Source organism: Oryctolagus cuniculus, chromosome 11, assembly GCF_964237555.1.
Source record: "Oryctolagus cuniculus chromosome 11, mOryCun1.1, whole genome shotgun sequence".
NCBI classification, from domain to species: Eukaryota; Metazoa; Chordata; class Mammalia; order Lagomorpha; family Leporidae; genus Oryctolagus; species Oryctolagus cuniculus.
Window position 1 is genome coordinate 22282525 of NC_091442.1, and position 13157 is coordinate 22295681.

Below are 13157 nucleotides of genomic sequence, written 5' to 3' on the forward strand. Positions count from 1 at the left end.
CACAGACGTAACCTCCATGAAGAAAGATACCAGGGTGCAAAGCTACAGCCACCTTCCATTCTGGATTCTCAAGGTGGGTCTTTCGCCGAGTATTCTGTGAGACTGCCTCCCAGAAGCCACTGCGATGTCCTGGCAATGGCAGTACGTCCACCTGTGTGGCTTAGGTGCTCTGGTTACATGGTGTTTACGTGACACTTTTTGTGTCATGGACCCTTGGACAGTCTGGTGAAGACTTCACAAAATAATGCTTTAAGTGTGTAAAGTAAAATCCAGCAGAATTATACTTTCAAAATTCAGATTTGGGGGCTGGCACTGTGGCATAGCAGGTAAAGCCACCACCTGCAGTGCCAGCATCCCATATGGGTGCCGGTTCAAGTCCCGGCTGCTCCACTTCTGATCCCGCTCTCTGCTATGGCCTGGGAAAGCAGTAGAAGATGGCCCAAGTCTTTGGGCCTCTGTACCCATGTGGGAGACCTGGAAGAAGCTCCTGGATTCTGGCTTTGGATCAGCACAGCTCTGGCTGTTGTGGCAATTTGGGGAGTGAACCAGTGGATGGAAGATCTCTCTCTCTTTCTGCCTCTGCCTCTCTGTAACTCTGCCTTTCAAATAAATAAATAAATCTTTAAAAGAGAATTAATTTTTTCAGATAAAAATAATTCCAATTTGAGATATAACAATATATACACATCTTTATCGAGGCATAAAATAAGATCTAGCAGCAGATCTACTACCTATTATAATTTTGAAGATTTGATGAACAAAAATTATTTTTCAAGAAATTTAAATATGACCTGAAAATATGATTCCTTTCAGTGAAAAACTTAGTTATGATTAATAAATACAACAGTGGTTTGTTGCCTATATTCATGATTGAAGGAAATAATAATGAGGTTAATGAAAATTGAAATATACTTTTTCTCATTTAGTTCATAGATTCTGTTCTAGTACCTGCCTGGATACAGTATGAGGGTACTTTCTAGAAGTTTGTGGAAAACAGAATTAAAAGATATTTATTTGGGTTCAGAAATATTTTGAAATCCATGTCTAGTTTTTTATAGTATACATTTTCTATGAAATTTAAATTTTAAAAATTTGAGAGAGAGAACTCTCATCCATTGGTTTATTCCCCAAATACCTGCAGTGGCCAGGCCTCAGCTGTGCCAAAACCAAGAGCTGGAACTCAGTGCAGGTCTCCCACACGGTGCCAGAGACTCAACCACTGACACCAGCACTGCCTCCTGGGGGCGGTGTTAGCTGGAGGCTGGAGTCAGGAGCCAGAGGCGGGGATTGAACCAGGCACTCTGACGTTAACCGTTAGGCCAAACACCCACCCCCAGAACTTTTTTTTTTATTTTTTTTTACCCAGAAACATTGTATTTGAGGTATAGAAACTTCATTCATTTCATAAGCACAAATTTAGAAACACAGTGATTCTTTCCACCCTACCCTCCCTCTTACCCACAATCCCACCCTTCCTCCTGGCTCTCCTATTGCCATTCTTATTTTTTACTAAGAGCTATTTTCAATTAACTCTATACACATAAGATTAACACTATACTAAGTAAAGAGTTCAACAAACAGTATGAAAAAAAAAAAAAAAAAACCTGCTCCTCAACAGTGGAGACAAGGGCTGCTCAAAGTCATCGCGTCTCAAGTGTCGATTTCATTTCTATTCCCACAGATTTGTGAAAAGCACGCTCTGCGTGAACGTTAAAGTATTCTGCACCAAAATAAACTTACACTTAAGTTCCAATTTCCATGAACCTTTTGAAGTTCCCTCGGACAATTGGTTGTGACCCCTTCTGGCTTTTAGGGCCTGGGCTGGAGTCCCGGCTCTCTTCTGTCTCTGGGTGGCCTAGGATGAGCCTAGGATGATCTGATGACCAGATCCTTTCCAAGGTTCCTAGTGGATCCTCTCCAGGTCCAGGGCTCTTTCATTAGAGGAAAACCCTCAGGAAGCGAATGAGAACAACAGCAAGCACCATGGGAGACTGACAGGAGTCTTCCCGTGGCTTACGCTCTTCAGAGGGGCAGGCAGCACTGGCCATACCCTCTCAGCTGGGCGCTTCCTGCCCAGCCTAGTCCCAGCCCCAGCCCGAGGGCTGTGCCCTTCACTGACCGTTCAAAGCGCATGACTTTGGCCAGGAGCAGCTGCAGGGACTCCGGGTAGCTCCGGTAGCTATCCAGGACCTGCAAGATTTTGCAGAGAGTCTGGATGTCCTGCTTCGTCCTCCAGGAAGGCTTCTTCCGTGTGATCTTAATGGCCTTTGGAGGGAGGTGGCCCTGAGGATAGAAGACCAGAGTGACACATGGGACCCAAGGGCCAGCTGGAGTCCCCCACTCTGTGTGTATAGGCTCTCCTGGTGCCCACACAACCCTGGCTGCCACGCAACGAGTCCTTTCGGTGTGCCACACGTGGGGATAAGCACCTTGTACAGCCACCTCACCGAAGCCAGGCCCAGCCCAAGAACCGTTATTCCCATTTGACAGGAGAAACACAGGCAGGATTCTAAGCGGAATAACCACAGCCAAGGCCCTTATCTGCAGCTGCGCTGTTCGTGGGCCCTCCCACATAACACAGGGCTCCCTGGGCTCCAGGGGTCCTGCAGGTCTCCCCGGTGCATGCCCATGGCAGTATCTTAGCCCAGACCTCGGCATGCTGCCAGAGACCCAAAAGCCATGAGAGATGAAGAGGGATCACAAAGCCAATCTACTTCTCGCCCTCCACTCACGCCTGCAGGGGGAACGGACCTGTGAGCCATGAACACCTCCACCCTCATCTCCGATCTCCTCCCATTCCTTCTCTCTCCTCCAGCTTTCTACCTCTCTGTCCAGAGGTCTTTGCTTGGGCTGTTTCTCCCACCTGGAATGTTCTTCCCCTGCATTTCCACATGGCCACCTGTGGTTGCCTGTTCCTCCCTATTCTGCTCTCAGCTTGCGTCCTGCCACACCCAGGGAGTCCCCATGGGCTCCTGGGAGCTACAATGGCAGGTCCCTTCCCCCACACTCTGCAGGCTCTGAATCACTTTTTTCAAACCATTTCGCAAAATTGAGGTAACCAGCAACGTCCAGTGTCAGATCCTGGCCAGTCCAGAAAGCCGAAGCACAGCACAAGAGTGACTCCCTGATTGTGCTTCCCACCCCCTGGAGGGGGAGATGGAGCCCAGGAGAGGGACAGAAGCCATTCCTCGGCTCCTGGGAAGGAAGCTGTGGGACAGCGGAGAGGCACAGGCGGCCCTGGTACCAAGGATAAAGTTCTGTTCTCTCCCCTTGAAAACTGGCACGGCCAGGGTCTGCACTGATGAGAGCCTCAGATCTTCCCTATAAACACGTAGACTCCCTTAAATTTTAAATTGGAATTTTAATTTAATTTAGTTGCAAGATTGGGTGAGGAGATGCTGGGAAGTTAAGAACGATGCTTGAGGAGCCGGCGCCATGGCTCACTTGGTTAACCTCTGCCTACAGTGCCGGCATCCCATAAAGGCGTTGGGTTCTAGTCCCGGTTGCTCCTCTTCCAGGCCAGCTCTCTGCTGTGGCCCAAGAGGGCAGTGGAGGATGGCCCAAGTGCTTGGGCCCTGCACCCACATGGGAGACCAGGAGGAAGCACCTGGCTCCTGGCTTCCGATCAGCAAAGCACAGGCCATAGCGGCCATTTGGGGGGTGAGCCAACGGAAGGAAGACCTTTCTCTCTGTGTCTCTCTTTCACTGTCTATAACTCTACTTGTCAAAAAAAAAAAAAAAAAGAGAGAGAGAAAGAAAGAAAGAAAAAGAAAAAGAAAAAAAAAAAAACAATGCTTGAAGCCCTGAGAATGAGTCGCAGAGATCCAAACCTTGCACCGACATACAGGTGCTCCCCGGTCTGCACAGCAATGGGGAGACCCCTGTAGTGGCACCTGCCACTCAGGTGGGGGTCAGGGGGCCCAGCGTCTCACAGGGAGATCAGGGCAGAACCAGAATTGACACACAAGCTGGGGACCCTGGATTTGTTCTGCTCTGAGGCACACTGGGCTTCACCCTCTACATCCCCACAGGTCCAAGCCAGGAATTCAGTTCTCAAGGCTCTGCTCCATGACACGGGGCCACTGCAACAAGTGCAGGGCAAATTGAAGTGAAAGAAAAGTTTATTTTGGTGCAAAAAAAAAAAAAGGTGAAATCTCTACATTGCTTTTGCCTAATATGCATTTCCCACAAACCTTTTGAAGTGCCCTCACACGGTGACCACTGGTTCAGGGCGGGAAGGGTGGCTGAGATGAGCATTCCCATGAGGGAACCAAGGGTTGCAGAAAGAACACTGACAGAATGCAGCTCTCCCGACACCCAGCCCAGTGCTTCTTCCAGGCCAGGGTGCAGAAAGAAAAACCCTCCTCCCCCCAGCAGGATTAGAGCTCCGCCTACCTCCTCTGCAGCCAAGTCCATGGTATCAAAAGTGATTCGGCCTTGCTTCTTTTTCTGAAAGAAGGGGGCAGGGAGGGGAGGGAGAATCACCAAACCGACCTCTAGGACTCTGCCTCTGCAGCCGGCTGTGTGCCTGGGCCGCTGTGGTGGGCAGGGCCGCTGAGAAACCTGGCAGCTGACCCTCTCCTCTGCCCGGCTCAGCCCCTGCCTCCCGTGCAGCAAGGCAAAGGACACAGGGGTGGGAGAGAGGAGGAAGGTTAGGGGAAAACCAAAGGGGGAAGGGGAGAACATGCAAGAGAACAGGAAAGTCTGGTGGAAAGAACAACGGGAAACAAAAGGCAGGAGCGCTGGAAGCCCCCTTGTTACACGTCTGCCGAGTGCCAAGCTCGGCACGTCTTCCTTGTCTTACTCCATTTAATCATCAGGACAAAGCAGGTTTTGTTAAGCCCCGCTGTGGACTCAAAGTGGTGGAGGGCCTTGCCCGAGACCACACTGCAAGTGACAGCTGGAATCCAAACCCCAGGCTTTGCAAACATAGCTCCATGTCTAGAGGGAAGGTGTAAGGTCCCAGGGATGAAGTAACCCAATGCCATCTTCTGATGGATGAGGAGAGGACTTAGAAATAGGTGAGAAGGAGGAAGGTGGGGGGAGGGAGGAAAGGGACAAGCAAGGCCCTGGCATCATCCTGCGCCAAACCTCTTCTCCCTGTGGGGCACACCTCCTGTCTATCCCACAGTTTGTGTGTCTGTGTCCAGGTGCTTCCCAGGGAGGCAGCCAATGGGAAAGTGGTGTGGCTGAGATACCTGGCTTCACACCCTCCACAGAAAATCCACCTGCAGCTCTCTCCACCTGGCCCTCTGCTGCGGCCCCCAGCTCTCCACCTGACTCTCACAGGTTGTCCTTGTGAGGCTTCTGCTCTGCTCAGGGCAATGTGGAGAGATTTAGCTCCACCCTCCCCGACAACAAGCCTGTGTCTGGGTTCTCAGATTCCAGCTGCTCCCTGCATCAGCTCAAGTCTGCCACTAACCCCAGGGCCCATGGCTTCACCAAGGTCTGCTGCCCTGAGAGATCGTTCTTCCTGAGAGTTAAGTGGAGTCTCCCGGGTTACGGCCCTTATACTGCCTCCCTGCCCCATCTCGTGCAGACTGGTTTGAAGTGGCCAGCACAGGGTCTCCAAACAGGGGCCTTTCGATGACTCTCAGCTGCACCAGCGGCCCCAACTGCTGCTACGTCTAGCTCAGCCATACACTCTAGTCGTAGTACCCACTGAACCTTCAGCAACCAGAGGTCATGGGCAAGTCCTTTCCCTGTCACCACCCCAGACCCTCTCTTTAGCTGGTATCCTTCAGAGACCATTCCAGGAAATGGCTCCGAGCGCACTTCTAGGTGTAGGGGAGCCAGGAGCTGGATCAGGCCCCTCTCGGTACAATAAGAAAATGGGCACTACTGGTCCAGATATTGGTTGGGGAAACCTCAATGTCCTGGGTGACATACCTGTGACCAAGACCTTCTAGAAAGTTGAGAAAGTACAGTCACTATAGTGAACTGAGCCCTGGAAACATCCCCTTCATTTAAGAGGGGGACAGGAAAGAAAGCAGGGATGGGCCACAGTCGGGGAGCCACAAGAAAACCCTGACTCTGTGGTGACTCCCAGTGCTGCTGGCCCTTTTGGTCAGTGCTGGGATAGAGACACCTCCGCACTCCCAGTCGGTGTTCCTTGCCACAGGGAGGGAGGCGTGATAGCAGAACACTGCTGTCGCTGGGCTGTGGGCTTGTGAGGAGAGAATGGGCGTGATGATCCCCCAGTCCTTCCTTCCGAGCCCCTACTCTTCCCAGGCATTCTCAGAACTCCAGGCAGCAGGCCTGGGTCCAGCACTGCCTGTGACAAGGGGCATAAGGCTGTCTAATTCTGGGGTTCAGTGTCAGGTCCCCCTCTTTCAAATAAGTCTGGTCATGAGAAAGGTGACAGTTGGCTCTCTCCTCTCTTCTACTTTTGTCTTCTGGTTTGTTCGAAGCTTGGGCTGAGAAGTAGGGGACTATTTATTGGACCCCCTTAAATCCCCATGACCCCACTGAGCCCAGCTGCTTACATCCCAGAAGGAGAAGATCGGGTGCTTTCTGTGAGCAGCCTCAATGATCTGATATTCCCGGAACCCCTTGAGGCCTTGGCGGAACATTTTGCATACTCGGATCATCATGATGATATCCCTGACCAGCTGGTACAGCCCCTGTGGAAACAAAACAAACAAGACCAATGGAATCCTTCTGTTCTCAACAGCCCACAGCAGGCTAGACGGGGCTGGACACGGTGAAAGCTGGCGGGTTGAACTGTAGTGTGTGCTGGAGCAATGGGTCTATTTTCAGGAAGTTTGCAAGCCTGCTGAAATAATGTGGCCACCGGGGGGAGTGTTGGTGGAGCAGAAACTGGTAACCGTAAACCACAGCATCCCACCACCCCAGGGGCCAGCTGTTCCACGTTCACCAGCACCCATTCCTTCAGTGTCAAGTCTTTGACTTCCATCCAGACAACCAGGGCACAGGTAACTGCAGGCAGTGTATGGCGATGCAAGGACCTGCATTTTGGAACCAGATGGATCTGAGGGAAGAATGGTCAGAGATATGCAACGCTGCTGGCTTGGAGGATGCAGAAGGGGCCAGGAGCCAAGGAGTGCCGGTGGCCTTTAGAAGCAAAAAGGCAAAGAAACAGGTTCTTCCCTACTTTGATAAAGGAAAACAACCCTGCTGACTCCTTGATTTCAGGCTAAGGAGACCTGGGTCAGACTTCTAGCCTGCAAGACTATAGGATAATACATCTGCATTATTTTTTGTTTTGTTTTTAAGATTTATTTATTTGAAAGTCAGAGTTACACAGAGAGAAGGAGAGGCAGAGAGAGAGGTCTTCCATCCGCTGGTTCACTCCTTGACTAATCTGCCTTTCAATTAAATAAATAAATCTTTTTATAAAGAAAAGCTTGTGAAAAAATTGAATTAAGATGTGTTTCTTTAAAAAATCTAAGTATGAGAAACAAGTACTTTTTTTTAAGGTTTTTATTTATTTATTTGACAGGTAGAGTTACAGATAGTGAGAGAGAGACACAGAGAGAAAGGTCTTCCTTCTGTTGGTTCACCCCCCAAATGGCCGCAATGGCTGGAGCTGCGCTGATCCAAAGCCAGGAGCCAGGTGCCTCCTCCTGGTCTCCCATGTGGGTGCAGGCGCCCAAGCACTTGGGCCATCCTCCACTGCACTCCCAGGCCACAGCAGAGAGTTGGACTGGAAGAGGAGCAACCGGGACTAGAACTGGTGCCCATATGGGATGCTGGCACCACAGGAGGATGATTAACCTAGTGCGCCACGGCACCAGCCCCACAAGTACTTTCTTAATGAAATACTCATCAAGTATAATTTGCTACTGTCAGGCATTATTCTAATATATATTACCTCATTTAATTCTCAAGTGTAAATTTAGACAATAGGTACTAGTATCCTCCTCACCCTTTGCAGGGGAGAAAAACATAGGCAAAGCAAACCAAGTAACTTGCCTAGGGCCGCGTGACCAACAGGCTCCAGCACCCACCTGCTTCCCCTTTCACTCCACCTGCTGCCTGCCTCATGGCTGTGTCCTTGTACACGTTTGAGTTTCTCTCTGGATCTCATCAAAGCAGAAAGTGCGGGTACAGAACGGGGCTCAGGGGCTCAGGGGCTCAGAGTGCAGCCCGTGGCAGTAGGCTACAGGGTAGAGGATTCAGTCCTTCTGAAGCCTAGCTTGGGACTCCTTCCTTTGTGCTGTGGTTCCAAAGAGGTACAGGGTAGCCACCATGCATGCATCCAAGACCCCTCCTCCACCCGCCTCTTCCTTCCTGTGTCTACTCAATGCTCTGTTCCTCCCTCCTCGGCCCAGGTCTCTCCTCACCAGTTCTTTTTTCAGGATCTGCCAGGCATGAGATACCATATATCGCCTCATGGTCCAGGAGTTGGCAAATGGCACAACAAGCCCCTTTACCTTTCAGGGGGAGGACAACAAATCTTCCCAGAAAGTCCAGTTATACTGGAAACAAACAGCTTCCTTAGTGGCAAGGCAAGAGCTCCTCTCCACTCCTTGTACCCTACCAACTGCTGCCGGAAGCCTTGTTCTGAGAAAACCTCACACTCGGAATCTACCTATGTCACAGTGACAGATTCCGCAGGGAGGAGGGACTGGAATCTGTGGCTCTTTGTGTGCACTCATGGGCACGAGCTCAGCTGATCCCCAAGGAGCGGGATCAGCTCCGTGCATGAGGACACTGGGGTTCAAAGCGGCTAAATGACTGCCAGTCACAGGGCCATCTTAGAAAAACAGGAGGGGGGCCGGCACCGTGGTTAATGCCCTGGCCTGAAGCGCCAGCATCCCATATGGGCGCCGGTTCGAGACCTGGCTGCTCCACTTCCTGTCCAGCTCTCTGCTATGCCCCGAGATAGCAGTGGAGGATGGCCCAAGTCCTTGGGCCCCTGCACCCACGTGGGAGACCCAGAAGAAGCTCCTGGCTCCTGGCTTCGGATCCACGCGGCTCCAGCCATTGTGGCCATCTGGAGAGTGAGCCATCGGATGGAAGATCTCTCTCTCTCTCTCTTTGCCTCTCCTCTCTCTGTGTTAACTCTGACTTTCAAATAAATAAATAAATCTTAAAAAAAAAAAAAAGAAAAAAGAAGGAAAAACAGGAGGGCGCAGCAGGTTAAGCTGCTACACTGGCATCCTGTAAGAGAGGACCGGTTCCAGTCCCAGCAACTCCACTTCCCATCCAGCTTCCTGCTAATATGCTTTGGAAAGCAGAGACAGTCGGGCCACTGCCACCCCTGTGGGAGACCAGGGTGGAGTTCCTGGCTCCTGGCTTTAGCTTGCCCCAGACCTGGATGTTATGGCTGTTTGGGAAGTCAATCAGTGGAAAGAAGAAATCTCTCCCTCTCTCCCTCCCTCTTCTTTCCAAATAAATAAATAATTTTTTTAAAAAAAGATTTATTTGTCAGAGACAGAAGGATACAGAGATTTTCCATCTTGCTGGTTCACTCCTCAGATGGCTACAGGGTCAGTGCATGGCCAGGTTGAAGCCAGGAGCCAGGAGCTTCTCCAGGATCTCCCAGGTGGGTAGCAGGAGCCCAAACACTTGGGCCATCTTCCACTGCTTTCCCAGGCCATTGGCAGAAGTAGAGCAGCCAGGACTTGAACTAGCACCCACATGGGATGCCAGCGTTGCAAGCTGGGGCTTTATCTGCCACACCACACTTGCCACAACAAGTATTTTTTTTTAAAGGAAACAAGAAGTTTCCAGGATGAAAATAGTATATTATTCAAAAAACATACACAGATTTTTTAAAAATTTTGCACCATAATAAACATCTTTTTCTTAATGGTCTTTTTACCATTAATTGCTCTTTATTTGAAAACTGGAGAGACCCAGAGATCTCCCCTTTTCACTCCCAAATGCCCACACAGCTGCGGTTGGGCTGGGGCTAAAGCAGGCAGATGGGGCCTCAATCCAGGTTTCCACGTGGGTGGCAGGAACCCAATAACTTGAGTTTTCACCACTGACTTCCAGGGTCTACACTGGCAGGAAGCTGGAGTCAGGAGCTGAAGCTGGGTACTCTGATGTGAGAAGCAGGAATCTTAACTGATAGGCCAAAGGTCCACTCCATAACTCATCTTTTAAAGCCATTTTTCCATGAAAGTTTAAATTTTTAATTTATTATTTATTTATTTGAGAAGGAGAGCGAGCGAGCTACTGCCTGCTGGCTCACTCTCCAAATGCCCACAATGGCCAGGGCCAGGCCAAGCTGAACCCAGGAGCTCAATCTAGGTCTCTGATTTGGGTGGCAGGGACCCAATTACCTGATCCATCATTGCTGCCTCCCAGAATCTAAATTTGCAGGAAGTTGAAGTCAGGAGCTGGAGCTGGGCATCCTAACCAACATTTTTTTTTTAAAGATTTATTTATCTGTTTGAAAGGCAGAGTTACCGAAAGGCAGAGGCAGAAAGAGAGAGACAGAGAGAGAGAGAAAGTCTTCCATCCACTGGTTCACTCCCCAAATGGCAGCAACAGCCAGAGCTGGGCTGATCAGAAGCTAGCAGCTTTTTCTGGGTTTTCCACACAGGTGCAGGGGCCCAAGGACTTGGGCCATCTTCTACTGCTTTCCCAGGCCACAGCAGAGAGCTAGAACAGAAGTGGAGCAGCTGGGACTTGCACCGGCACCCATATGGGATGCTGGCACCACAGGCAGCAGCTTTACCTGCTACGCCACAGTGCCACCCCCCTAACCAACATCTTAACAGCCAGGCAAAACGCTCACCCACCATAAACTTTCTGAAGTACTCTGGTGTTTGTTTGCATACACACACACACTTGAATACTAGTCTTAAAAAAGGAATGAAATTCTGATAATGTTTCAGTGTGAATGAACCCTGAAGACATTATGTTAAGTGAAATAAGCCAGACATAAAAGGACAAATATAACTATACGACAGACCCAGAATAGTTAAATTCAAACAGACAGAAAACAGAACCATGGACAGGGAATTTAAGGGTTACTGTTTAATGGGTACAGTACTTCAGTCTGGAGTGATAAAAAAGTTCTGGAGAGAGATAGTGGTAATGGGTGCATGAGGATGTGAAGGTGAAGAGCCAAAGTGACTCCAGTTTGAAACAATAAAAAGCAGCCTCCATTTCCCATAGCAGACCTGAGTCCTTGTAAAAGCAGGCATTCAGGCATTCCGGGATATCAAAGCTTACCAAGGACAGCTAGCTCAGCAGACCAAGGGCAGCTCAGTAGAGATTACCAAATGAGGTAACTCCCTCAGCCCAAACCAAACGGAGACCCCCTCTCTGCCCTGCCCAATCACAAAAGGCCCCGCACCCTAAGCCCTTGCTGATGCTTCTTCCCTTTAAAAGCGTCCCCGAACAAAGACCTGGGCCTTTCCTCCTTCCTCCGCTGCGCAGGTTGGTGGATGAGGTCCCTGTCGCGGCTTGTACCTTTAACCTTGCTTTTGCATTTCGGTGTGATTGGGCTGATAGCTTCTTGGGGATCTACTTATCTGGGCATAACAAAGGTACTTCATGCCCCTGAATAGTACACTGAAAAAATGGCTTAAGTGGTTAATTTTGTGTTCTTAGATTTTATCACAATGTTTAAAAACTGAATTCAGATAAAAAGCAAAAATAAGCAGCTTCAGCAATAATAGAATAACAACAACAAAAAGAAAACAGTAAAAAATGAACAAAAGATTTGAACATTTTACCAAAGAAGATACAAGGATGGCAAATAAGCCCATGAAAGCATGCTCAATGTCATTAGGGAAATTCAAATTAAAACCACAGTGAGCAGCCACTGGTCACTTACTAGAATGGCTTTTAAAAACACGACGATACCAAGTGCTGGCGAGTGTGCCAAAGGACTAACACTCACCGCTGGGTCCTAGCCACTTGCCCTTGCTGGTACTTCTACTTTCTGGACTTTTGATTGCCAGTCTGGGTTTTAGGAGTTGTCCTAACGTTCTATAAATCAAACAAGTCTCTATAGGAAAAAAGGCAGCAATACATAGCAAAAATATTTAATTTAGTCAACCTTTTGGGATTATAGTTTAGGGAAGTACAAACTTTACTGTTCAAACTCTCATTATCAGAACTCTTGCCCCCCCCCCCCAAAGTTTATTTGTAAATGTACAACTGGCTCTAAGATAAGACTTCATTACAATATGGGTGGCAAGGGATGCAAAGGGAGAGAATTCAGATGCTTAAACAGGAAAGGAATCAAAGCTCATCATCACTGCAGGCACAAGGAACAGCTGACTTTTTGCCAGATTTTTTAATTCACCTGTGGCCAAGGGGCCCTTCCTCACAGCCTTTGCTTTTAGCTCAACAACTCCTGTTTTTCAAATTCAGAAACCAAACAGATTTGATAGCAACAGACACTTGTAATCCAAAGTACAAGAGCTTTAGCTACGTGATGGCTGTCATTGTTTTAATAATGAAAATCAGAAATAATCTAAGTATTCAGTAATAAAGCAATATTCTTTTTAAAATTTTTTGACAGGCAGTGGGAAAAATAGAAACAGAGGGCTCCTATTCTGATGATTCACTCCCTAAATGCCCACAATTGGCTGCTGCCTTGGAAACTCCCATAGGGATGGCAAGAAACCAACCACTCATTCCCTTCAAGATGTGCATTAGCAGGAAACTGGAAGTGGAAGTGGAGCCGGAACTTAAATCCGGGTTGCAGGCTTCAGGCTTCTCAAGGAGTGGCTTCACCATTCACCAAACTCCCACCCCAGCAACACTCTTTTTAAGCAAAGTGAGTCTCCTAAAACAAATCTGATTGCATCCCTTCCCTATTTAAACCCCTTCCATGGCTTCCAAATGTATAGGTGAAACTTGGGTTTGAAGCCCAATCTTATGTATTGGCCGAACCTGGGCAAGTTAATTAATCTTGTTAGGCCTTAATTTTTCAATTAATAAAGTGTCACAAACAAATGTTGAATGATTAATAACATAATGCCATATTTAAAAAATATACCACATATGTGAACTTACACATTCAAGTGTTTATATCATAACTATTACCATTTAAAATATATATATATGTATACTAGTGGCAGATTCTCTACAAGTGCCTTTATATATAAGGTCTTCAAAAACTCATGGCAAGTGCGTATAATACATATTTATTTTTAAAACCTAACCTGGAGCCTCCAGGTAGGTTCAAGAACGTGTAAATTACCTGAAACTGTATGCAGAAG

The 13157-nt window shown here is 48.5% G+C and overlaps 1 protein-coding gene across 3 annotated transcripts in view; it reads right to left on the reverse strand.

Annotated features, from left to right (window-relative positions):
- Nucleotides 1–8492, reverse strand: part of CNBD2 (cyclic nucleotide binding domain containing 2) — a 96482-nt gene extending 87990 nt beyond the window's left edge. For 2 of the 3 annotated variants that reach the window (XR_007919328.2, XM_002710782.5), the window contains exons 1-4: nt 8307–8492; nt 6486–6623; nt 4396–4449; nt 2120–2283 (exon numbers count right to left, since the gene is read on the reverse strand). Coding sequence is in view for 2 of the 3 variants with exons in the window: in XM_002710782.5 (XP_002710828.2) it covers nt 2120–2283; nt 4396–4449; nt 6486–6623; nt 8307–8357 (407 nt within the window). In the remaining variant the exon portion in view is untranslated. Of the gene's footprint in view, nt 1–2119; nt 2284–4395; nt 4450–6485; nt 6624–7970; nt 8084–8306 lie in introns of those variants that run through there. The other variant, XM_051845079.2, reaches the window with a different exon arrangement.
- Between the last annotated feature and the right edge of the window lie 4665 nt (nt 8493–13157).